At 40.2% G+C, this 27558-nt stretch overlaps 1 protein-coding gene across 4 annotated transcripts in view; it reads left to right on the top strand.

Annotated features, from left to right (window-relative positions):
- The first annotated feature begins 252 nt into the window (after positions 1–252).
- The window catches only part of eif2b3 (eukaryotic translation initiation factor 2B, subunit 3 gamma), a 70560-nt gene continuing 43254 nt past the window's right edge, over positions 253–27558 (top strand). Inside the window, exons 1-5 of one of the 4 annotated variants that reach the window (XM_057858257.1) lie at positions 253–284; positions 527–561; positions 753–785; positions 878–1043; positions 8567–8724. In XM_057858257.1, the coding sequence (XP_057714240.1) occupies positions 896–1043; positions 8567–8724 (306 nt within the window). In that variant the 5' untranslated portion in view covers positions 253–284; positions 527–561; positions 753–785; positions 878–895. The other 3 variants (XM_057858258.1, XM_057858255.1, XM_057858254.1) reach the window with 3 other exon arrangements.

The raw sequence follows: 27558 nt of genomic DNA, 5'->3' as shown, positions 1-27558 counted from the left end.
TCATAACAGTTGTTTAGATTTTTTTTTTTTTTTTTTTTTTTTTTTTTTTTGTATATTGGCAAAAAATAAATAAGTTGAATAAGTATTTGTCAAAGTTTAGTGAAAATACAGCTTAATTCATACTGGGGACACAAATGGTACCTTATTAAAAAAATGACCAAGCAATGAAAACATTTGGTAGCAGTGAAGTAACCAAAAGAAATTATTTTTGCTGTTGTTGAGTACAGTATTTTCAGCCGGAACGTTGTTTTCCGTGGGATTGTTTTCCGGTCGGACAAGTTACGGTGAGACACCTACAGCATCATGCAACACTTGTTGTGTTTTATCGCTTCATTGTTCTAATCATAAATCGGTTGTTTAAATACCCCAGGGTTAGTTTTTAACTGAGACAGTAACATCTCGCTTCTTGTCTAATTGCAACTGCTCGTCACTCGTCGACTAAGGAGCAGTCCCGTACATACATGCTATGTTTTAGCCGAGTGCTAACAACTTTGACAGCAGTCCATTCAACTTATGTGTCCACTAGGAAGAGCTCAACGGGGATTCAGGAGTCATTGAGAGGTATATGTTTGCAGAAATTACATTTCATTTGACTGGCTTGTCTTTTTGTGCTGTTCATGGATTAAACGTTCTGCCTGAGGTTGTCAGAAGTCTTGTTTTCCTGATTAAATGAAAATTTTATCATGTTAAATAATAATATTTAAAGGACCACAGTGCAGTAGTTGTGTTTAACACGTCTGTCTAACAAACAGGTGGTCCTGGATAACTGGTTATACAGTTTTGAGGTAATTGTAGTGGAAAAAATGTGGTCGTAAATGTCTTAACGTATTCTTTTTATACTCTTCATGTGATTTAAATAAGTTAATCTCTCTCGCAGTCATTGCTAGCAAACGACATGGAGCTGCAGGCGGTGTTGATGGCGGCCGGCGGGGGCTCTCGGATGACCGACCTGACGTACAACACCCCCAAAGCGATGCTGCCGGTTGGGAACCGACCCCTGATATGGTACCCTCTAAACCTGCTGGAGAGGGTGGGCTTTGATGGTGAGAAGTGGGTTCTTATATTGTACACTTGCTTGTATGAATATGATTTATCTTTGATATAATCTACATTTGTCATTGTCTAAATTAGGGCAAATTTATATCAGTATTTTTATAAATTGGTCAGTCGGCATGTATGTTCGTTTTAGGATGTTCCGATCGCGTGTTTTTGCACCCAAGTCCGAGTCACCTGATTTTGAGAATCTGCCGATACAGAGTCCTGATCCGATACCAAAAAAAGGGGTTTCTTGTTTTTATTCCGATCCTCTGAAAAATTAAGTGATCGGCCTGATTTCCGATCACGAGATCGGATCTGGACGTCCCTTTAAATAAATAATGGTGACCCTTTTTGGGTGATGCTTCAAATAAATTACACTCTGAATAATGAATTTAAACATAAATAAAATAATTGTTACAATTATAAAATCTTAAAATTATGAATAAACAAGCAAAACTGTAAGCTTTGAATCCTTTGCAGCAAGATCCTGAAAGTGAGAAATGTAATTCAAAAGTTTTTAAAAAAATTTACGAGCGAGATTTTCTGCAGAAAGCACATATTTAGTTGCAGATTTCTTGTGTGTAGATTCAACATTAATTGTTGGATTGTGCCGTATTAAGTGGGTTAAAATATCCGTGCAGCAGTGTCAATTTAACTTTGGATTTATTCACCTGCCTTTGTCCGTTGGTAAGTTTAAGCGGGAAGCCAAAAAGTATTGCTCGCTTTGCCACCAGTTGTAGCGCTTAACTTGCACTAATACTAAATTTTATGAAGAAAAAAAAATGCGTAAAACAAAACAGTTCAATACAGCAACGTAAACAGTTAGACACTTAATACATAAGGAGATAAAATAACATAAAATTCACTTATTATGCAGTAGGCATGTGCCAGTTACCGGTTTCACGGTTTACCATGGTGTGAAAACGTCGCGGTTTCAAAACCACAAAATTTTCCGTCAGACCGTAGTACGGTATTAGCTATTTTTAATGTTTTAAAAATGCAGCCAGAAGTGGCTTGGCGCGGCAGCGCTCACGCCCTCCCGTTTGTTGCTGTGTGTGAAAGTGACGCTATCAGCTAGACTGCCAGTGAACCCAAAAACAAATACTCCAAACATAAGGCGTACTTTTCTTCAATTTATTGAGCTCTCAAATTGTGGTAAGTGGAATATACAAAATGAATACATTTAAAACATTGTACAATTGTGTTTTTCCATGTGTGAGTAGCTTCAGCAGATTAGCACCATGAAAAAGTTCGCCAAAAACAAAACACACATTTTCCTTTCAAATTCAATATACAAACTAACTAAAAGCTTTCAAAGACGAATGTTAGCCTAGGCTTAGCTGGGAGAGCAACTTCGTCGAGTGTTACAGCCGCAAAGTGAGAAAACAAGCTTGATTCGCTTGAATGAAGGGGAAAAGGGGATAGCATCAAAGATCGCTAACTGCGAAAGATGCTCTTGCCCTAAGCACAAATCCACGTTTGCTGAATCAAGGAGAGGTCTCACTCCCAATGTTTTTTTTTTGTTTGCTTAGATGAAACCTTTCCACAACAATATTTACACTTTAAACTAACTTATACATTTTTAACTAACTTCTTAACTTATGAATTCTTTGTTTTTTAACACATAGGCATGACATCATGTAGACTAGAGCTGACACAGTGGCTGAAAATGGCGAAACTTCACTTGAGCTTTTCCACCCTCAAAAAAAGTCATACAGTAGAGTTTAAAAAAAAAAATTCAGAAGTGTTTTTACCTTTTTATAGAAATTATTTTGTTTTTGCTCTAATCTTGAGAAACTTGAGCTGTGGCTGTGGGTATAGTCTATAAGTTGTATTTATTTTAATTTTATTAAAATATATATATATATATATATATATTTTATTGATAATTTATTTTAACAATATATTCATGTTCCAATTTGCAAATATGTTCTGAAAAATAAAAAAAATCCTGTTCAATGAAAAAAAAAAATTTTTTTTTAACCCATACATCTCAAAATAACACATTTTGGAACTATAATTGCAATACCGTGAAACCGCGGTATTTTTGCCCACGGTTATCGTACAGTCAAAATCTCATACAGGCACATGCCTATTATGCAGTCACCAACCCTACAGGCCGAATATCTATCTACACTGCTGGTCAAAAGTATTGGCACCCCTGCAATTTTGTCAGATAATGCTCAATTTCTCCCAGAAAATGATTGCAATTACAAAGGCTTTGATAGTAATATCTTCATTTATTTTGCTTTCAATGAAAAAAACTCAAAAGAGAATGAAAAAAAAATTTAATCATTTTACACAAAACTCCAAAAATGGACCGGATATAAGTATTGGCACTCTCAGCCTCATACTTGATAGCACAACCTTTAGACAAAATAACTGCAAACAACCGGTTCCGGTATCCATCAATGAGTTTCCTACAATGCTCTGCTGGAATTTTAGACCAATCTTTTTTGGCCAACTGCTCCAGGTCTCTGAGATTTGAAGGGTGCCTTCTCCAAACTGCCATTTTCAGATCTATCCACAAGTGTTCTATGGGATTCAGGTCTGGACTCATTGCTGGCCACTAGAGCTGAAACGAATACTTGAGCAAATCGAGTTACTCGAGTTTAAAAACTTATCCGAGTAATTTTATTCACCTCGAGGAATCGTTTAATTTTGCCAGCTCTATGCATCACGTTTTGCCCGGACTACTTTTAATGTGGGACAACGCGCTGAGGTCACGTGCGTAGAGGAAGAAGCAATAAATTTAAAAAAAAAAAAACTTACTGCAGCCGACAGCCACTACAAACTACGCCGACGTTGCTAAAAACTACGCCCGCATGATGCTAGTGTGGTAGCAGGTAATATCCGAGGCGTCTCATAGATATAGAATGCATTTAGAACTAGATGCGAAATGACAGACTCGGCCGCGTCTGGGCAACGTTAGTAAACAGCCGCCATCTTTATGCTGTAGACTTCTCAACACTAATAAATATAACGTTACTGTCACTCGCTCACGTAACGTTAGCCCTTCGGAGGGCTAGGTTTCTACTGATTATGACCACTGTCGATGCGTGGCTAACGTGTCTTACATACAGGCTTTATTTAATCTGTAAAAACACTATACTTACAGTTTAGACTAATTTAAAACTTAACTAGAACTTAAAAAATAGCTTGACACAAATGGAAATTCAATTAACAGGTGGGAAAAACACGTAGCTTTCAAGTGATGTGTGTTATCAAGCGTAATTACATTATTAGGTAAGATATATGTTTGTTTTTTTATAAGATCTAGAAGTTTTTGGAGTGAAAGCAGTGATTTTTTTTTTTTCTAGTCACATCTGAGATGCAATTCTTGGCTGTTTTCGGCAATGTACATCGAAAATAAAGACGTTGATTGACTGAAAATGGTTCAATATTGGATTAAATGTCTTTTTTCTCATGTAAATTTATAATTGCTCTTTACCTAAGAAAAAAAATGTTTTATCCGATTACTCGATTAATTGAATTTTCAGTCGATTACTCGATTACTAAAATATTTGATAGCTGCAGCCCTACTGGCCACTCTAGAAGTCTCCATTGCTTTCTCTCAAACCATTTTGTAGTGCTTTTTGAGGTGTGTTTTGGGTCATTGTCCTGCTGGAAACCCATGACCTCTGAGGGAGACCCAGCTTTCTCACACTGGGCCCTACATTATGCTGCAAAATTTGTTGGTAGTCTTCAGACTTCATAATGCCATGCACACGGTTAAGCAGCCCAGTGCCACGGGTAGCAAAGCTACCCCAAAACATCAGGGAACCTCCGCCATGTTTGACTGTGGGGACCGTGTTCTTTCCTTTGAAGGCCTCTTATTTTTTCCCCCTGTAAACTCTGTTGATCCATTTTCCCAAAAAGCTCTTCTTTTGTCTTATCTGACCAGAGAACATGCTTCCAAAATGTTTTTGGCTTTCTCAAGTAAGTTTTGGCAAATTCAGCCTGGCTTTTTTTATGTCTCTGGGAAGTGGGTTCTCATAGAGTCCCTTTTCATTCAGACGCTGACTGATAGTACAGGTTGACACTTGTATCCTCGGACTGCAGGACAGCTTGAACTTGTTTGGATGTTAGTCAAGTTCTTTATCCACCATCCGCACAATCTTTCATTGAAATCGCTCGTCAAGTTATCTTTTCCGTCCACATCAAGGGAGGTTAGCCACAGTGCCATGGACTTTACACTTATTGATGACACTGCGCATGGTAGACACAGGAACATTCAAGTCTTTGGAGATGGACTTGCAGCCTTGAGATTTGCCCATGCTTCCTCACAATTTTGCTTCTCAAGTCCTGAGTCAGTTCTTTGGTCTTCTTTCTTTTCTCAATGCTCAATTTGGTTCACACAAGGACACAGGACAGAGGTTAAGTCAACATTAATCCATTTTAACCGACTGTAAGTGTGATTTAGTGTTTGCCACCACCTGTTCTGTGTCAGAGGTAAGAAACAGGTGCTGTTAATTCCCGGTACACAAATTAGAGAAGCATCACATGGGTTTTCAAAGGGTGCCAATACTTTTGTCCCGCCCATTTTCGTAGTTTTGTTTAAAATGATGATTAGAAAAAAAAAAATCCAATTTCTTTTGTGTTTTTTTTTTCCATTGCAAGCCAAATAAATGAAGGTATTACTACCAAAGCATTTGTAATTGCAATCGTTTTCTGTGAGATATTGAGCATTATCTGACAGAATCGCAGGGGTGCCAATACTTTTGGCCAGCAGTGTAGCTATACCAGTATCTACTTAGTAGCGTTATGTCATGTGTTCTGTCAGATTTTGCTGCCAAATCTTTTGTGGCGATGAATAAACAGTCTTTTACATTCAGTCGGATTTTCAATATTATCCAGATGTTCTAAAAAATAACTTGTATCATAAACATACATATGCAATATGAATTTGACATAAATAAATTGTCAACGCTGAGACAGCAGCGTGTATTCGAGTTGACCGCAGCCAAATGCTAGGTGTGTGCAGTGCGGTGTGAGGAGAACTTTCCTTCGTGTGCGTCCGTGACTTAAGTACATCTTCCTTTTTTATATGTATGTATATATATATATACACACAGGGGTGCACATAAGTGGCGCACATGCGTACTGGACGTAGACAAACGCGCTGGCCCTCGACGGCTTCCATACGCTTTTGCGTACCGATGGCTGATCACTGTATTTGCGGCGGACACGAGAAAATCACTTCTGAAAATGTCAGAGGCAGACCCCACTGAGTAATTATTTCCGTGTTCCCCCACCCCCGTCACAGACGACAGAGACGTCACCGGAGCTACCGAAAAAAAGGACTTTTGCTGAAAAGTGGCTGCAGGAGGTACCATGGCTAGAAGCTAATGATGCTCGCACGGAAATGTGGTACAAAATTTGTCGTGACAATCCCAATTTCGCTGATAAGAGCAGCGCATTTTATGTAGGGTCAAAGAATTTCAGCCATTCAAACTTTGAAAAGCACGAAAAAAAACAAAGAGTATTTGGCAATTAAGCAAACTATCGATGTCGGACAGGACTCCACTCGCCCTATGGACAAGTGGCGGAATAAAGTTTAATGAACAGCGCCATGCACTGACAAACGTGTTTTTGCTCGCATTTCACAAAGCTAAACATGCACGTTCAATGAGCTCTTATGAGGAGGACATCCCACTTTTACAAAGGCTTGGAGTTAATGTGGGAGCCGCATTCTGTCCTTTATGTTTATTTCTTTACATTTCACTTCAGAGTAATGGCAATTTTGTTGTGCCAGTTGATGTTAATCAAGCAATAATTGTTAATATAATTATTTAAAGGTAATTGGCTCTAAGTAAAGCTTGTCATAATTTTATCGCATCAGGTGGGTCGGCTCTCAAGCTCAATGAGGACCAAGTCACATCTCCAGGTCCTCTTCTGAGAACCTGGGCAAAAAAATTATGTGCACCCCTGTGTGTATATATATATATATATATATATACATAGAAGGCTTGTGGTGGTTACGTTGAACTTTCAGTGCTGGGGTCTTGACAGATTTGTTTTATTTTATATTATATTTATATTATATTTTATATTATATTTTATTCTTTTTGTGTTGTGACAGGCTCGTAAAGAAGTAGACAGTCAAATGTTCGCAAACTAATGTTAATAGTTAAGTCTAAGTTTTTACTGCATGCTATCAAATATATATATATTTTTTTCAAATTAATCATTAACTTACCTCTGAGCAAACATAAGTGTCCTTGGGTGACTGTCTTGACATTCAGTTATTTATGTGGTCGATGACAGAGCTTTATCCACAGTGTGCATTTGGCGAGCCTTCTTTTTAGGCTTTGAAAAAGGCACAAATAAAATTCCTTTCCCCAATCTTTCAGGGTAACTGGTGTCGGAATTACATGACCCCACACACAATATTAAACCATCGGGTTTTTACTATTTTAAAGTTCGAAAAAAGATGTTTTAAGTCATGACCACAAAGTATTCCTAAGCAACTCTATGGCTAGGTGTCTGGCTTTTGTGATTTGGGGGAATGGTTTTGCGATACGTCCATTCCACAAACTTGGGTATGCACTTCTTACAAAAATTTTGTGTTGTCTGTCTTTGCTTTATCTCATGTTTTTTTTTTTTTTTTTTTTTTGCTTGTTGAAGTACAGACTGGGCTACTACATTCTATCAGACTGCTTGTTTTGTATCGTGAGGTTTACAATGACGCTGATTTTCCAGTCATATTTTCACCAACATGTCAGTACTTCAACAGCAGTTGTCAGGTGTGTGTCCCAACTCATTTTACATTGCAGCGTTTTGGCCTCTCGTGCTTTCTACATGCGGTCAGTCCAGAAACGCTTGGCTTATAAAGGGATTTGTTGCAGTGTGCTGTTCTTGCCAGTAAACAGGGCTGTTCATTGTAAAAAAAGCCCGTTGCTCCTCACTGCCCTTAATAAAACTACATTTCTATATATAATCACCATGTGTGGCCGGCACTTTTTTTTACTGTTTGCAGCCAGCTAGCCAAAGGCCTGCAATTTACTTTTACTAGGCTGACACAGCGAGTGAGCCAATGCATTACACAAAGCATTTTATACAGATAAGGCAGCAATTCTCAGACACCGTAAAGAAGTCTGCTCATGTTATTATCTACTTAAAGGTAGGCTCAATTTTAGGGGTTGGAATGTGCCATTGTCAAGTGAACACCTAATGTGACTTTAGGAGTTGGTTTAGTGATTAAATTGAGACCTGTTACAGCTAAGCAGTGCGCTACGTTTTGTGTCAATCGCTTCAAAAAAACAATTAATTTACAGTCAATTCCACGTATTCATTAGTTATCAATTGATCAATTATCATACCTTATTATGTTAATATTTGAATAAAAGCAAAGACTCAAACACAGTGTGATTATATATATATTTGACATTTTTATTGTTACTTCAGTGGGATGCCAGAGGTACAATATATCATATAAACTGCAAGATTTACTGTTTTACCAGTTCAAGCATATCAACATGAACATAATTACGAAAACATGTTTTCCTTGTTTTGCTTTGACTTTCAGAGGTGATCGTGATAACCACTAAGGAGGTCCAAAAGATGATGAGCACAGACCTCAAACTGAAGATGGACGTGAAGATGAAACTCGACTTTGTTTGCATCCCGGAAGATGAAGACATGGGCACAGCCGACGCTCTACGACATATCCAGCCGAAGATCAAGGTGTGACCCACATTATAATGTGTTCTCATACAAACTCAAAACACTAGCGCAGCGTCCCTCATCACCTCATTATTCAAGAGATTACAATTTGAATGTTTGTGGTATGAAACCATCCACCCCCACCCTCTGTACAATTTCCTCCTGTCGCAGTCTCTGGTACAGCTTTTCAGCACCTGAGGTTGCCACTTCTTCCCAGCTGCTTAGTGTTAGTCATTTTAACAGAGGATAAAGAAAATAAGCCTGTGAATAATATGATCCTGCACCATCTTTGTTTAAACATCTATCCATTAGGTGGTAAAACACTTCAATAGCAAAAGCACTTTTGATAAGCCCCTCTTTGTCAATAACATTTTGTGTTAGCATTAAAGTGGGTCTCATGTTTTGTTATTATGATATACTGTATATATTTTTTACACTATCTTTATAACCTTAGATGCAGTGTTGTTTTCGGTAGCCCTTTTAATTTGTGTCTTAATATTATTCTTTTGCAAGATAATACTTATTAGCCTTAGTCATCTCAAAATGTGTTTGTCTTCAATGTTTTTGTTGACGAAGACTCAAGACTAATTTTGTCTAGTTTCAGTCGACGTTTACCAAAAACGTTTTCGTCTCTAAGATTGAAAAAAATTACTCCAAAAATGAATAAATAAATAAAGGTTTCCAACTATTTCGAATGAACATTGACAGACGAGCACATATTGTAGCGTCTACAAGGACAACGCCAACTTGGTGATAATACACACTCAGCATGAAAACAGTACATTATTTTTAATTCCTTATACCCAAGTGGAAGCCACAAACTAGATGTTAAAGTTGTCCGAAAGTTTAAGAGGACGTTTGCTGTTAGCATTAGCCTAATGCTACGCAAATGCTACGAGTTACAATTAGTGTGTGATTATCAGTCAGCACAGACCTTTAAAGTGCCTGTGACACGAAAAAGCATGTTTATTTCATAATACACGCGGTATTTTATGCTCCTGAATGATATGGACCGCTTGGACGTGTGTGGAAGCAATCGCTATATTTATTTAGTTTTTTGAATCCCGCGCCAGGAAAATGAGTGACTTCCGGCTTCGGTCTCGCATTGAGGAGGAGGGCGCTGTGACGTGTACGGTAGAAGACGTCGTCTTCACGCTACAGTGTACTGTTGTGTATGAGGACGAAGGATTCAGCTGATTTTGCGGATTAATACGTTTATTTTTCGCATCACGCCAGCCAAACGGCTGCAGAAAAATCATTCTGTATGAGGGAGAGGCGTATGCGCCTTTTTGGAGTTTCAAAAGGTTCCCATTCACCGTGGATATTTACTGTGGGACCATTGGACTTACGAGGAAGTGAGTAAACATCTTGTTTTGTATTATGTCAAATACGAATACAGCGATTACAAAGTAAACACTACAAACTTCCTTTAAATGAAGGACTACTTACGTTTGATCATTGATAGGCATGTAAAAAGCTCTCCTAATGCATTAGCAGCAGCACTGTTAGCTGCACAACAACTCCAGCCACCCTCCTCCGGGGAACGAACTGTAAATTGCTCTCTGCCGGGCGGTTTGCCGATCCGCTAAGACATTCGACAACCGGGTCGTCATGTCAAATAATCCAGGATAGCTATGTGTGATTTTCCGCTTTGAAGACTTTGAAACATCACTCGGTTCGGGTTAGCATGTCGGCTAGCTATCACGCCTTCTGGTTTGTTTACATTCTCCGAAGCCGGGGAAGGGAAATGACATATGTCCGATTTAGGTGTCATAAAATATCGTTCGGGAGGTGCGACAGTAAAGGTGAAGTCGACAGTTTTGACCATTATGGAGTAATTTTGCCATGTCGTCCTTAATAAATGCATTTTTATTATTTCATATTCCATTCAGCACAAGACTGTTATTTGTCATGACCATGCCATTTATTTAGCAATTGGGGAAATACTTGGATAAAAAGAGTATCCTGTAAAAATATTGAAGTAAAGAGACAGAAACAATGACATTTTGCCGCTCTCTTCGTCGCGTTTTCCTCGTTGTGAATAGTTCCCCCTCAACGGGCTGACTGGTCCTTCTCAAACCAATTATATAGCTAGTGGGGAAAAATACTTGGGTAAAAAGAATATCCTGTAAAAATATTGGAGTAGAGAGACTGAAACAATGACATTTTGCGGCTTTCTTCGTTCTGAATAATTTCCCCTCAATGGGCTGAATAGTAAAATCGATGAGCCAAGTCTACCGCTGACGTCATCCACCTGTTGGGGACGTTAAAGCCCTATTATGGTAGGCGTGGCTAACCGGCAGATTAAAAGACTAATTTCTCGTCATCTGTGCTTTGCTAAATTGTTGTATATAGTCGAATCGTCTCAAAATATGATTCTAATTCACATAATAATGCCATTTAAGACTTTTTTTTCTCGTGTCATATGCTCTTTAAAGGATAAAGCAATGTCTCATATTCTCTCTAGCCAAGATAGAAAACAAATCTTACCGTGTGTGACTGTGTCCAATCTTTGAGACTGGAGAGAAGCAGCACGTCATGTTGAGTGACACAACCAGACACTGCTACGATGCAGGCTATGATGCTAACTACACGTAAAATTTCACACATTGTGAACATGTGACGGAAACTTTTGCGCATTTTTGTCTCGTTCTCGTCACGTTAGACGAAAACTGGCATTAGGCTTGTTATGTTTTAGTCTCTCAAAACTCATCTTTAGCTCGTTATCATCTCTAAGGGCTTCACAGGTCCACAGTTGACAGACAATTCCGACATACACTGATCTGAACCTCTTATGGAAAACCCATAAATCCTGTGTTTTTTACCGGGTTTGCTTGACAATTTGCGTTGAAAGTGCCCGGAATGTCATTTTTCAAGTCAATTTAGTTGGCCATTTTTGAGCTCCTCTGCAGACATATGCAGCTTACTGGATCAAATTTGAATATTTAAATTACAATTCTTTGCACTGATTGGCAGTGGTGTGTGCTTGGGAAGCTCGTGGGCGTTGGCAATTTGCGTGGTGACTGTGGAGAGGCAGATTACATTCGTTACTAAATGACACCAAGCTTCGCTATTTCATTCATTCATTCATTTTCCATGCCGCTTTTCCTCACGAGGGTCACGGAGGTGCTGGAGCCTATCCCAGCTAACTACGGGCAGTAGGCAGGGGACACCCTGAACTGGTTGCCAGCCAATCGCAGGGCACAAGGAGACATACAACCATTCACGCACACACCTACGGACAATTTAGAGTGTTCAATCAGCCTACTGCATGTTTTTGGGATGTGGGAGGAAAACCGGAGTTCCCGGAGGAAACCCACGCAGGCACGGGAAGAACATGCAAACTCCACACAGGAAGGCCGAAGCCCGGGATTGAACCCTTGATCTCAGAACTGTGAGGCAGACGTGCTAACCACTCAGCCACCGTGCCGCCCGCTATTTCACTGTTATACAAAAATAACATTTTCATTCACTTGACACAGACTTATTTCAGTCAGGAGGCAAGCTTTTGCTTGGACTATCTTTTTTCCAAAATGTTTCGATCTTCCTTATTCTGACTAAAATAAAACATTCGCTCACTTGACACCAACACACACACGGTCAATCAGAGGCCAACTTTTGGTGGTGAGCAAGCCGAGCAAAGTGCCTCTCGACCAGCTGGATGGCTCGCGGAAAAAAAGGTCGTTTGAGAACCAGGCGAAGAGGTAGAATTTTGACACCGAGCAAGGCACACCATGTCCAATTTCAAAATCTGCGGTTTGCAGAAAGAATTCAATTGCAGTCGAATATAAACCCACACAGATAGCACACTTCAGCCAGGGCACACTCCCATCTTGTGCACGAAACATTTTAAAATTATTGGAAAATGGCTTTATTAGCAGGCATGCTACCAGACAGTATTTTGGTGTTTGCTTTTATACCTGTGATTCTTTTGATTTGAATCACTGTGGCGTGTTCCAACTTCTGCACTTGGTTTTCATCACCAAAATTAGAATGAAACTTTGTCATACAGTAAACCGAGGACATCCCTCTTCACACACATGCTGACATGTTATCCCTGACTACCGATCTCAGTTTCTAACCCAAGCACCATTGCATCCTGCCTGCTGATCCCTGTACCCATCACCTTATTCAATAGTTTTTGTTTTTTTCCCCAGACAAATGAGGTCACAGTTTAGACGTGCTGCTCTGCCAGCTCACCCATTATTCTCATGTTGTTGCACATCTGTGGACCACTTGGTAATGGCTACTTTGGGGCCTCCAGTGGCAATAGGTTTGTGATTGCATTGCTGAAGCAGATGAAATTTTCTTTGATGATTAGAAATATCTGAATGTCAGTTTTGTTTTAAATGCTACGAAAAGCACAAGTTTGCAGTTTTAGATGCATGTCTTCACAATCTTACCAACATTTAAGAGGTTTTTTTTTTTTTTTTTTGTGGGTGATTTAAAGAGTCTCTTAATAGCCAATAATCTTTATGTACACATATTTCTTGTCTTGACAAAATTAGCTCAGTTTCGTTTCAAGTGAACCAGCAGTCACCCTGCTCTCTAATCCTCTGAGCCCAAAGTGTGGAAGCAGCAACACCTTAAAAGCTTTAAAGTTGTGGAGATAGACCTTTTATTCAGTACCACTGTATTTTTCTGGCATATTGACACATCCCCAAATAAAAAGCCACCTGACCTAGCATCACTTTGACAACTTCACTGACTAATTAAGTAGGTGCCATTCATCGGTTCATTAAATCTCATCTATGGAGCCAATTAAATCCAACGCAACTCTTTATCCAGTGGGGCACATAAGTATTTAGTCAACCACTAATTCTGCAAGTTCTCCCACTTGAAAATATTAGAGAGGCCTATAATTGTCAACATGTGTAAACCACAACCATGAGAGACAGAATGTGGGAAAAAAACAAAATCACATTGTTTGATTTTTAAATAATTTATTTGCAAATCATGGTGGAAAATAAGTATTTGGTCAGTACCAATAGTTCATCTCAATACTTTGTTATGTACCCTTTGTTGGCAATATCGGAGGCCAAATGTTTTCTGTAACTCTTCACAAGCGTTTCACACACTGTTGCTGGTATTTTGGCCCATTCCTCCATGCAGATCTCCTCTGGAGCAGTGATGTTTTGGGGCTGTCGTTGGGCAACACGGACTTTCAACTCCCTCCCCACCCCGTGGCGTCAAAATGATAACAAGAACGGTGAGCAAAAATCCCAGAACCACACGGGGGGACCTAGTGAATGACCTACAGAGAGCTGGGACCACAGTAACAAAGGCTACTATCAGTAACACAATGCGCCGCCAGGGACTCAAATCCTGCACTGCCAGACGTTTCCCCCTGCTGAAGAAAGTACACGTTCAGGCCCTTCTGCGGTTCGCTAGAGAGCATTTGGATGATCCAGAAGAGGATTGGGAGAATGTGTTATGGTCAGATGAAACCAAAATAGAACATTTTGGTAGAAACACAGGTTCTCCTGTTTGGAGGAGAAAGAGTACTGAATTGCACCATAACCGGTAAAGGCGTGCGAAATTTCCGATTCTTAGATTATTCGCGATTCGGCCGTGGAAGATTCGAGAACGATTCACAAACATCCAAATTCCGACTATTGAATTATACCAGCTAAAGTGGAAATAAAACACAGGCAGCGCGGTCTTCAGGACGCAATGAGGAACGGACCGAGAGTAAATATCATGTTCAACTCATCCCGCTAAATAAAAAAAAAACAATAATACCTGACTGCGGCCGTCAGCCGTTACAGCTGCCCAGTTGCTAGTTGCTACAAACATACGGCAACATACGGCTATGGTAGATATCACATATATCTAGAACTACAGTAGATGTGAAATGACAGACTACGGCCATGTTAGATCATATACCAAGAACTAGATGCGAAATGACACTTTCCCGCGTTACTAAACAGGCGCCATCTTAAAGCAGTATACTTCTCTAGACGGCTCTGTTGTAGTGAACCAATTAACTTTTTATCTAAAATACTCCTAAATCGGCAAAATCTTGACTTGAATCTATCTTTAAATGATGAAACAGTTTTAAAACTTTCACGTCGAAAGTAGACAGAAGGGAAATTATGGAATAACGGGAGCAATTTTAACAACTTTAACGGTTGAGTCACAACATTAAATTAATTGAATGATTGAACAGAATGGGGGACTTGATGCAAAGGGACCCGGACGACTGATCTGTGTAAAGGAAAGAATGATTGGGGCCATGTATTGAGAGATTTTGAATGAAAATCTCCTTCCATCAGCAAGGGCATTGAAGATGAGACGTGGCTGGGTCTTTCAGCATGACAATGATCCCAAACACACAGCCAGGGCAACAAAGCAGTGGCTTCGTAAGAAGCATTTCAAGGTCCTGGAGTGGCCTAGACAGTCTCCAGATCTTAACCCCATAGAAAATCTGTGGAGGGAGTTGAAAGTCCGTGTTGCGCAACGACAGCCCCAAAACATCACTGCTCTAGAGGAGATCTGCATGGAGGAATGGGCCAAAATACCAGCAACAGTGTGTGACAAGCTTGTGAAGAGTTACAGAAAACGTTCGGCCTCCGTTATTGCCAACAAAGGGTACATAACAAAGTATTGAGATGAACTATTAGTATTGACCAAATACTTATTTTCCACCATGATTTGCAAATAAATTCTTTAAAACTCAAACAATGTGATTTTCTGTTTTTTTTTTTTTTCCACATTCTGTCTCTCATGGTTGAGGTTTACCCATGTTGACAATTACAGGCCTCTCTAATATTTTCAAGTGGGAGAACTTGCACAATTAGTGGTTGACTAAATACTTATTTGCCCCACTGTATAGCCTTGTAAGCAAGATGGTACTTCCTGATTCATTGGTTCATCATGCAGTACCATCTTGCCAATCTTAACTGTCCAACCACTTCCGCGTTCAGCTGATATTCGAACCAATCAAGAGAAAGAGGCGGAGCTGCAGATATGACCAGGAAGCAACTATCTGTTGCAAAGCGGTTCTTGTAGATAATTCAATTTCTGAAGTTTTGTCGGAGAAGCCTTTTGTCATGTAAAAAAATTAGGACACCCTATGGAAGCATGTGTGTTTTCTAACATATTTGGTGATACAGATATTATTATTTATTATAAATTTTAACAATCTTGAGGGATTCAAGTAATAGAACTAAACAAAACTGAAAAAAAGATTTTTTTTAAACTGTAAATTGTAATTTTAAATAAATGCAATTTCTGTTGAGGAATAAATTAGGACACCCCCACATTCAATTCCATTTAAAATGGCTAAATTCACACACATATGTATCACATCCGGTGCACATGATTAGAACATCATTACCCAGCTTTTTGAAGGAGGCTTACCTTATCTATACCTCACATTTGGTTTGGTGTGCCCCTGACTGTTTAAGTGAGACAAAACACAATGGTGAGATCAAAGGAGCTGAATGAGGCCTTCAGAAAGAAGACTGTAGACGCTTATGAGTCTGGTAAGGGATTTCAAAAGATCTCAAAAGAATATAAAATTAGCCATTCCACTGTCCGGAAAATACTCTACAAATGGAGGACATTCAAAACAACTGCCAACATGCCCAGGTCTGGCCGTCCAAGCAAGTTCACCCTGAGAGCAGACAGCAAGATGCTAAAAGAAGTCTCCAAAAACCCTAAAATGTCATCACAGGACCTACAGCAGACTCTTGCTACTGTTGGTGTGAAAGTGCATGCCTCTACAATCGGAAAGAGACTTCACAAGTTGAACCCTCACGGGAGGTGTGCAAGGAGGAAACCTTTGCTCTCCAAAAAGAACATGAAGGTCAGACTGAAGTTTGCCAGAGTGAATGTAGACAAAGACCAGAACTTCTGGAATAATGTTCTTTGGACAGATGAATCTAACATTGAATTATTTGGACACCAGAACAGAGGACATGTTTGGTGTAAACCCAATACAGCATTCCACGAAAAAAACCTCATACAAACTGTGAAGCATGGAGTTGAAACTGTCATGGTTCGGGGATGCTTTTCTGCAGCAGGACCTGGCCAGCTCACCATCATAGAATCCACCATGAATTCTATCGTGTATCAGAGGGTGCTTGAGGAGCGTGTGAGATCATCTGGGGAAAAATTCAAGCTCAAGCGAAACTGGACCCTGCAACATGACAATGACTTAAAACATATCAATAAATCCACCAAGGACTGGCTGAAATGGAGAGTCATGGAATGGCCGAGTCACAGCCCAGATCTTAATTCCATTAAGATGCTGTGGGGTGACTTGAAACGGACTGTACATGACAGAAACCCCTCAAACATCTCACAGCTAAAAGTATTCTTCGTTGAGGAGTGGGGCAAACTTTCTTCGGACCGATGTCAAACACTGGTAGATGGCTACAAAAAGAGTCTCACTGAAGTTATTATAGCCAAAGAGGATAAGACTAGCTCTTAGGTGGTAGGTGTCCTAACTTTTTCCTCAGTTAGAATATGCAATTTTGTTGATATTTCATTTAATGAGTAAAACAATGGTAATTTTTGTTGTGTACCTGCAATTAAATCACTTTCTTTTCCAGAGATAAAGAAAAACAAGATCAGACATTGATATGTGAACATTTGTTAATAAAGAACTGAATATTTAGTGGAGTGTCCTATTTTTTTCACATGACTGTTAGTGTAATTCCCCTCATTAAAAGAGGAGAAAAAACGTCACTAAAAACTTTTTTGACAGGAAACGATGTTTTCGCGAGTGTGACGAGAAGAGCCATCATCCAATCTGCAGCCGTTTTTTTTTTTAAGGTTCCTTCCATGATACTGGTCTGGATTGGATCTTTTCAAGATTGAACAATCAATCTGGCGAGCCAGGTTGCACCTTATTTTTTGCTGCAAAGGTAAAACAGGGCAATTTAAGTAGCAAGAGGATTGGAAATGAGTTCTTTGCGTCCTCTGCTGGTTACTATATGGCAGTGACAGTTTAACTACCTTGTCTGCACAACATAATCCCACTGGTACAAATTTGAGATCAGTCAAATTCTGTATGATTGACAAATTTTGTATTGAGAACTCTGTCTCGAGTAGTAACTGTCTCATAGCTGTCTTAGTTGTGCTGTGTATAAAGATGAGTTTTGACAGGTCTAATGTTTCCCCCCCCCTCTGGCATTTGTATGAAATCATATCGTTTCTTATTCCCGCTCACCCAGGTCTACTTTATTTAACCCGTAGTGTAACCGCACACAAGCACACTCCAATGGGACAAGTTCCCTCACGCTCCCGTTGAGGATATTGGAGTCCGTAATCCTTTGAGCAGCCAGCTAGATTAGAGGCATTGAGTTACACACACTCACACTGGAGGGTGATGAGTGAGGGACCATAACCATGGCCTGCCAAATCCCAGCAGCGGAATCATTCAAACTGTCAGTCTGGTACAAGAATACAGAATAGACATACACACTAGCCCATCTCTTTATACTTGAAGGTTGCTTCTATGAGGGGATTTTGTGTTACCGATCAAACAAAATACTTAGAATAATCTCTCGGGAAGTAGAGAAACCGTGCGGTCTGACAAGAGAGATTACAAGCGGCATATTTTATTTTGTTTAGTGAAGCTGCACAAAAGATGAATGCCTTTGCCCGATTGTTGCCAAAGTCTTTTCAATGAGTGAAATGTGTACTTAACATGCTTTGTTTTTTCTCAAGATTTTTTTTTTATCCCCCACTTTTATTCACCTGGCTGATCCAGGATGACTCAGCTTGTTGTTTGCAAAAGGCTTGTTGACCTTCAAGACACACACAAAAGGTGGAGAGAGAGTCAAAAGGTTGAGATGGAGAATGATGCCTCGATGTCTAGTCCCGAACAAACCTTGAGTGATTTCTTTGTCACAGGCCGCATTTTAGTTATGATTCCCCTCGAAGTACCATGATAACTAGGAAGTAATATAATTTATGATTCTCTATTACATATACTGTACACAAAAATTTAAATGTTTTGAACTGAGAAGCCAGTAAAAATCTTTTGGCAATAATTTACATTTTAAAGGGGTGGTGCATTCAATTTTAGTAATTTATGTAATAACTAGGGATGTCCCAATCCGATCACGAGATCGGAAATCAGACCTAACGCGCCATTTTTCCGAAGATTGAAATCGGGTGAAAATAATCAGGTTTTTATTTAAAAATATAAATTATGTTTTTCTGCTTCATGCTTGTACAACGCCACAGCCTCTCACCCTCCCTCCTGCTAAGCTATGCTCCAGCACCCCCGCGACACCTGTGAGGAAAAGCGGCATGGAAAAGGCGGCACGGTGACCCAGTAGTTAGCACGTCCGCCTCACAGTTCTGAGATCAAGGGTTCAATCCAGGGCTCTGGCCTTCCTGTGTGGAGTTTGCATGTTCTCCCCGTGCCTGCGTGGGTTTTCTCCGGGGAATCGGGTTTCCTCCCACACCCCAAAAACATGCGTGGTAGGCTGTATGTCTCATTGTGCCCTGTGATTGGCTAGCAAACAATTCAGGGTGTACCCTGCCTACTGCCCAGAGTTAACTGGGATAGGCTCCAGCACCCCGCGACCTTCGTGAGGAAAGCGGCATGGAAAATTAATGAATGAATTAGGGCTGTCAAAATTATGGCGTTAACAGGCGTTAATTAATTTTTTAATTAATCACGTTAAAATATTTGACGCAATTAACGCAGATGACCCGCTCAGACAGATTTAAATGACGGTACAGTGAAACGCTCACTTATTGTGTTTTATGGAGTTTTGCCGCCCTCTGCAGGCGCTTGGGTGCGACTGATTTTATAGGCTTCAGCACCCATGAGCATTGTGTAATAGGGTGTGTCAAGAAATAAAAAGTTGAGAAATGAGAGGGGGCCCTTTGTTTTCAAGTTGTCTTATGATATACTTGATCATAATCAAAAGCAAAAAAATAGTTTTGACTTTATTTACCTACCCCCTTTTTTGATTGAAAAAACAGCATTGTTTTGGCCGTTTTTGCATTTTGTGACCATTTCCGCCTAAACCCTGTTTTTTCAGATATGTAATTTTTTATGCAATATTTATCATCTCCATTTAAAACCAGATATTTACTACAGTTGAAAATGGTCCCTTTAAAAATAAAAAAATGGTCCTTTTAAAAATTAAACTTATTTAGTTTCCAATAAAACTTTTACTCTTCTAACATACCAAGACATGCTGCCAGCCATCACAGATCATTAAGAGAACACTTTGTACCCGAACATATTTGAATTGAACTGTTGAACCTTTTTATTGATAACTCCTATTGAGATGGGTCCCAAGACCAGGCATGAGGCTGGTACTAGTCTGGCTGATGCGACAGGTCCAGGAGAACCGATGATACAACCTGAGCTCCCTACCCTCCGAGGTGTCCTGAGGCATGGCATCTACCTGCAGTAAAAGAGGCTGTTGGAGGATGGGGTGGATAGGAGGAACTACAGCATCAACCAGCTGGTCAAGGATGTCAGTGTGGAGTTGGTGGGCTGTTGGCAGAGGGCAAATGCTCAATTCAGTCCCCCGGTCACCATAACAGACAAGTCCATAGAACGGAAAATCCAGGTGGCCTGGACTGCTCTGGAAAACTTCGCCTGGAACAGAGGGGGCATGAATTGGTCACCAGCATTGCCTCAGAGTGAGCAAACCATGCAGAGGACCGGACAGTCGGCATGACGGTCAACTGCACCACCTTGGGCTGGGTGCGGAGGCAGGACAGCTCAAACAGGACATTCCTTAGACCATCCACCCAGCTGTTGTTGACCTTTACTTTGAACCAGCAGGGGAAGTACACATTAATTATGAAGGAGACAATCTCCTTCAGTCTCGCCAGGAGCTTGCCCTAAAGGAGTAAAGGTTTTATTGGAAACTAAATAAGTTTAATTTTTAAAAGGACCATTTTTGTATTTTTAAAGGGACCATTTTCAACTGTAGTAAATATCTGTTTTTTAATGGAGATGATAAATATTGCATAAAAAATTACATATATGAAAAACAGGGTTTAGGCGGAAATGGTCAAAAAATGCAAAAACGGCCAAAAAATGCTGTTTTTTTTTCAATCAAAAAAGGGGGTAGGTAAATAAAGTAAAAACTATTTTTTTGCTTTTGATTATGATCAAGTATATCATAAGACAACTTGAAAACATAGGGCCCCCTCTCATTTCTCAACTTTTTATTTCTTGACACACCCTATTGTGTAAGTAATTATTGACATCAACAATGGCGGGCTACTAGTATAGTTTTTAATTGAAAATTTTACAAATTTTATTAAAACGAAAACATTAAGAGGGGTTTTAATATAAAATGTCTATAACTTGTACTAACATTTTTCTTTTAAGAACTACAAGTCTTTCTATCCATGGATCGCTTTAACAGAATGTTAATAATGTTAATGCCATCTTGTTGATTTATTGTTATAATAAACAAATACAGTCCTTATGTAACGTATGTTGAATGTATATATCCATCTTGTGTCTTATCTTTCCATTCCAACAATAATTTACAGAAAAGTATGGCATATTTTATAGATGGTTTGAATTGCGATTTATTACGATTAATTAATTTTTAAGCTGTAATTAACTCGATTAAAAATTTTAATCGTTTGACAGCCCTAGAATGAATCAATGCTTCATGCTCATACAACGCCACAGCCTCTCACCCTCCTTCCTGCTAAGCAGTGAAGCCAAACTGGCCAGCTTGTTTGGTACTTAAAGTTAACGATGACTGAAAGGTTTGTAACTTTGATCTTGCCAGAGAAGCTTGGTAGCTCTACGATCAAAGGCCCAAATTTGTCAATCATAGTTTAGCTTGTTAAACACTAGCGGTTGTGGGCTGTGGCAGTTCATTTTTTAAGTGAGAGGCTGTTCTCAGCAGCGTGAGCGGATTTGAGTGGACTCACTCAATGACGCAGTTAATAAAGGCAAGCATTTTTCTACCTTATTCTTGTTTAAAAATAATTCACATTATGTAGGCGGCAGAGGTTGCGCTAGACTTTTTCGTTGTATGTCATTTTGACTGACAGGGTCATAAAAATCCGGTCATAATCTATTTTTACCTGTCACTTAAATTTTTAAAATGATGATAATGACATTGTGGTGACCCTTTGTTTGGCATAATTCACCTTCCGTACTTGTGTGTCCATTTGGCCGAGCGCGTTACCGGCTACGACACAGTCACGTGACAGAGACACTTAAGGGCCGCGCGCGTTCCGGCTTGAATAGAGAGTCACAGAGAGCAGCAGAGCTACAGCGGCTGGACACAGCAATTCGAGCTAACAAGACTCTTAACATTGCATACCGCTTCAACATATTCAATAGTATTTAGTTTTCATTCATTTTAAATTAATATTCTGTCCGAACAAGCTTAACAGAGAATCCACACCGTGCCATCACACATCAAGCAGATGAATATGTAACTTTTTTCTCCGCAGTGACAAAAACAGCTGACTGTGGCCCCAGTTCACCTCTTTTATCAACACCATCGTCGTTTTGGGGCTTTTTGAAGAAACTTCGGACACTCAGTTGCCTTGACATTTTTCAGAGTAAGGCCAACGACGTCATGCATCAAGAGAGACAATAGCTAACTAATATGCTCACTCGCCACCCTGTGGTCTGGGGTGTGAATTGCAACCTGTTGGACTTCAGTTTTTTCCGTCACCGTTTTAAAAAATCGGTCAACGACGGAAAATATTCGGTTAACGCGACCCCTGGTAGGCGGCACGGTGGGGCAGTAACATGTTTGGTTTTGTTTTGGTTTTTAACAAAAAACTTTTTTCGGTATCGGATCGGGACTCTGTATGGGCAGATTCTTAAAATCAGGTGACCCAGACTCTGATGTAAAAATATGCGATCGAGACATATCGAGAAATAACGTTGAGGGCCGTTAGAAGTTAAAACAGTAGGAAGGTTGTTCATGTGTTTAAAACAGTAGGAAGATTGTTCATGTGTTTAAAGTGTTGTAAATGTTAATATACCAAAGGTACTGTGTGGTGAATGTAAAAACTGTTCATTTCTAGAGCAACTAAGTTTCGTATATCACTGTCAATGGTAGCCACAAATTAACAGTAGGCAGGTGTTCAATGCAATCGGCTAGGCCCACTGATGTACTGTATGTTCATTGTTTGACAGTCCTCACTTCCATGGGCACCATGAATAAATTGATCGAACACAAATCCAACCTGATCTCGAACAAGAGCATAATTCTGCTTTAGTGTTATTACACACACTTCAGCGCAATTGGTGGGCTCTACATCAGAATCTAGTAACCAAGCTCATAATTTTTGGTGTTTAAGAAAGGCTTTCCTAAAGGAAGCTAAAAAAAGAAAGACACTGTGACTGTGTGTGGTAGCATGTGTGTGGTCCTGACCTGTCCAGAGATTTTGGCTGTTGAAAGGCCAAAGTGTCTCTCTCTCCAGCTGACTCCACTCTGCCGTCGCCTTTGAGTGTCCATGTGTGTGTTCTGTCTAAGGGCATGTGTACCAGCCTTCGTATGCGTTTGTGTGTTAAGATGGAGAGGAGAGTTGAAAGGTCTTTGGGTCGCCGTGTCAGTAGATCTCCTGCAGACGCCGCAACCTCGCTGTGGCAGCTTCCTGTCGCCAAGTCCAGACCAGGCATTGCTATAAGTTGCCACCGGGTCAACTACATGACCCTTGAACCTAATCTTACACTCCCAATGCTTCAGTGCACATCAAAAAAGTATTTTGAGGGGGCTAAATTTGAGTGGCATTTCAGTTAACATTGATTAGCAATATTGTTTTGATGTCTGTGGAAATTGAGCTCAGTCACGGAACAAATTATACTTGCATGTAAAGGTGCCTCTGCAGTTAAAACTAGGGATGGGAATTGATAGGATTTTTACGATTCCGATTCCTTTATTGGTATTGCTTAACGACTCTATTCTCTTTTCTATTCTAATTTGGGGGGAAAAGAAGAACAAACATTTTGATTGGCATCTAGTTTGTTTAATCAGAAGTCAAAACCTTACAAACTCACAGCAAGGTCAAAAGAGGCCCAAAGCATCAGATGTTAACCGTGGCAATATGTAACTGTGGACAATAGACAAGAATGTGTAACATTTTATTGAAACATTTTTTTAATAGAAATAAAAAACCCTCCTTTTTAAAAGGACATATGAGCTGATAGCACTAAAAAATAATAGTAATAAAAACTGATACTGTCAAATACAACAGAACACTGCATAGTGCCAATGTGCAAAATTAACAGATTATCTCTTTTGTTGTCCAAAATATTAACAAGTTTATAATTAGGTTGGTGTAATTACATAAGGACAGTTGGCTCTCATACAGTATAAGAGGAATTTTAGCACAATCATCCTTTAACCTAGATTTGTTAACTTCCTAGACATAGTTGGCAGTGTTTCCCCTAGGATTTTTTGAAGCTGTGGTGGTGGGCTGCATCGGAGTCGGACAGCCTCACCATGTCGTGCCACAGCGAATTTTTTTTTCTTCATTTTTTCCCCCAAGAAGAACCATAACAAAGATATATTTGAAATATTTCATTGGCCAGGCTAATGTTGTACCTCTCAGCTACAGTACATGTATGTAAAATGCGTAGCTGATTACAGCTACGTTACCCGATGTACTAATGCAACTTTTTTTCTCGTGGCAATAGTACGACTTACATCTCGTAGTGACTCAGGGTTGGCAACCCAAACTGTTGAAAGAGCCATATTTGACCCCCAAAAAAACACACAAAAAAACTGATACAGTATGTCTGGAGCCACAACAAATTAAAAGCCTTTTACAAGCCTTATAATTATCGATACTAGCTATATTAGCCTACTATAGAAATACGTAATTAGCCTTCATGATTAAATGTTTGTTTTCCCTGCAGTGGATCCTATAGAGAATGACGCACCACGTGACTACTCTGTTGTACTATGCCACCACAAGTTTAACTTCATTACAATATTAATGAATTGAAAGAATGTTTGTGTCATGTTTGTCCTCCTAGAAATCCTATTAAAACAAAAAAATATATTTCCCTCCCCCATCTTTTTCCATTTAAAAAAAAAAAAAAAAGCTCCGAAGCATCGCTAAAGAGCCGCATGCGGCCCGAGAGCCGCGGGTTGCAGACCACCGTCGTAGTCCTCCTTTTTCCTTTTATTTGACCCTCATAAGTACTACATTACCACAACAATAACAGTCCTTCTGTCAACTGACCCATTTAGAGCACTGGGGGAATTCTAATAGCCGTGTAAAGAGTTTTACTTGATTCGGTGAGAAGGTGAATAGTTTTTTCCCCGTTGTTCGTAAACTAAATTTCCACACAAAGGCACGTCGAGGTACCATTAACTTAGCAAGGAGAGGTATGAGAGTCATTTTTCGAGTGTCCCAGAGCTCGCGAAATTTGGGTGGGGGGGCGCATTTATCAAAGTTTCGTCAGCCGTAATTGTCTGAAGTTGGCGCGCCGGTGTTGTGCCGAAAAATAGCCACTCCACGTGAAATGTCCCCCCTGACGGGAGCGCCCACACGTCACTCGTACAAACAGCCTTTTCTTACCAATCGATGGACACAGAAACGACGTTCTTGTACCGTGAATATGTATCATTTTACTCTGCTTGAACTGATAAATCGTTTACTGTGACCAACGCTCTGAAAATAGAGCAAGGCTTTATTTTGGGCCCTGCCTCTCCGCAGTCTCTCAGCGCAAGTTAGTCAAAGTTTGCTTTCCGTCCAAGACGGCCGTTCACCGCTCACTTTCGCCGAAAAGTCCGATCCAAATTATTGTAATGCCCCGGATATGGGCAAGAAGGAGAGAAGTCTGTATTTGCTTACCCACTTTATTGTGGTAACAATAATAAAGAAAAACAATAACAAAATAACAGCGGGCTGCTACAACATGCGACCGCTATCTCTCGCTATCTCGCTCGTTCTCCCATTCTTCCTACTCGTTCCCCTTGCGTCTCTTAAGGGGGGGCCTGCATAGTTACGAACATTAGGCTACAATACACAATGAATAGGTGTCCGCTGAACTCCTCCCACTCGGCTGCCGCTAGTTTGAAGCGGCCTTAAATTTTTTTTTTTATTTAAATAAATGAATAAAATACATCTCATTTGCCAGGCGTGGCGGCTTACATTTTAGTGTGGCGGTGCGCCACAATCTGTTGAATATAGGGGAATCCCTGGTTGGGGTACCCTATGGAAAGGCCTTCTGATACTGAGTAGAATAAAAGTGGTTTGGGACTAATGGGACCATCCTATTTCGAATTACGGGCGAAAATAAGCTAATGGCGTACCGCAAGCAACACGTCACTTCCGCTCATTAATATTCATGACATTAGCTACTGTTGCTAAGTAGGGAAAAGCCACCGTTTGTCCCTAATAGGAAATGAATGGAAATCGTGTACGAAAGAGATGTTTACAGAGCTAAACCTTCCAATTCTCTCCGAAAATGATGTGCCTGGTGCCAAACTCACTGGCAAAGATGTGGAAGAACATAAAAATGTTCAGTTAAAGAGCTCTAACTGAGAGCTTCAGTGTCCAAGGCTGAAAAAGCCGAAAAAAAACAAGCCGACTTAAGCATAGCCTTAGCTTTTTTATCGACGCAACTGACAATGACATTCTCCTGTTTCAACAAGCTATCCTTTACCATCAGCCCTTTCTTTCTTATATATCCTCTGGTTGTCCTACGTCTCTGACCGTTCTTGGGGGTAATTTAGTTAGCTTTGTGTAGCGATCGCAAATACTACTCTTTATTCTATAATTTTTTTACACTTCCCCCTTACTAAAGTTGTTTTATATAACAGAAACGGTAACAGTGGCAGTCAGATACCATTGTAATTCTTTTCAGGTCATTCATTGTCAGACAGAAGCAGTACGGCACAACGTTACGCTGAAAAAATAAGTAATAAAAATATAAAAATGGCTTACCTCTCTGTCCTCTGAAAGACCATGCCAACCCAACAAAATGTGTAATGCATATGAAATGTGAATGGATTCACCGAGTTGGTGTTAAAGTCCGCGCAAGTTGATCCATCCGACCGACCGACTGACCTAACCACCCACCCACCCACCCACCCACCGACCCACCTACCTACCTACCCACCTACCCACCTACCTACCCACCTACCCACCCACCCACCTACCTACCTACCCACCTACCTAAGCCCACACCCTCAAGACCCACAGCTTGTGACCATAGGTGAGGGTAGGAACGTAGATCGACCGGTAAATCGAGAGCTTCGCCTTTTGGCTCAGCTCCTTCATCACCACAACGGACCGGTGCAGAGTCCGCATCACTGCAGGAATACGATAGGCTTTTGGGGAGAAATCACCATTTCTTTAAGTAGTGATAATGAATAATGACCTGGCCTGTGAAATTTGACACAAAATCACTTGGGGATGACTCCTCAGATTAAAATTGGTGAGTGGTCACTCTTTGAATAATGATGTGGTTGTGCTTGCTTTATTGAGTGTATGTGACATGTGAAAATTACGTGATGTAATTCGTGCTGCTTGGAACCTATAAGAGAAGCATTAGATAAACTGCCAAACAATTCCATGGAAATGAAATGCAAGGAACCGCTCTAGGAACCGATTCTCGATTCTCATCTCTAGTTAAGATGTCCTCACTTACCTTCCTAGCCTCCCTCCGCGTTGCCCAATCAGAGATATCTCTGTCAATAAGGCGGCGGGTACTAATGGTAGGATTAGTCCTCATGCTGACAGCCCGCATCACTGAGCAGACAAATGGCTACTGTGAACGGAGGCACAAGTTAAAACGCATACACACATACCCACGCACATAAACACCAGTGATGTAAGTGAAGGCCTGTTAAAATGACTGATATTGCTTGTGCTCCTATGTGGTGTAAGTGATATCTTAATGGAGTTCACAAGCAGTGTATTGAC

Source organism: Corythoichthys intestinalis, chromosome 14, assembly GCF_030265065.1.
Source record: "Corythoichthys intestinalis isolate RoL2023-P3 chromosome 14, ASM3026506v1, whole genome shotgun sequence".
NCBI lineage: Eukaryota > Metazoa > Chordata > Actinopteri > Syngnathiformes > Syngnathidae > Corythoichthys > Corythoichthys intestinalis.
The sequence above is the reverse complement of the archived record's forward strand: the minus strand, read 5'-3'. Positions and strand labels throughout refer to the sequence as shown.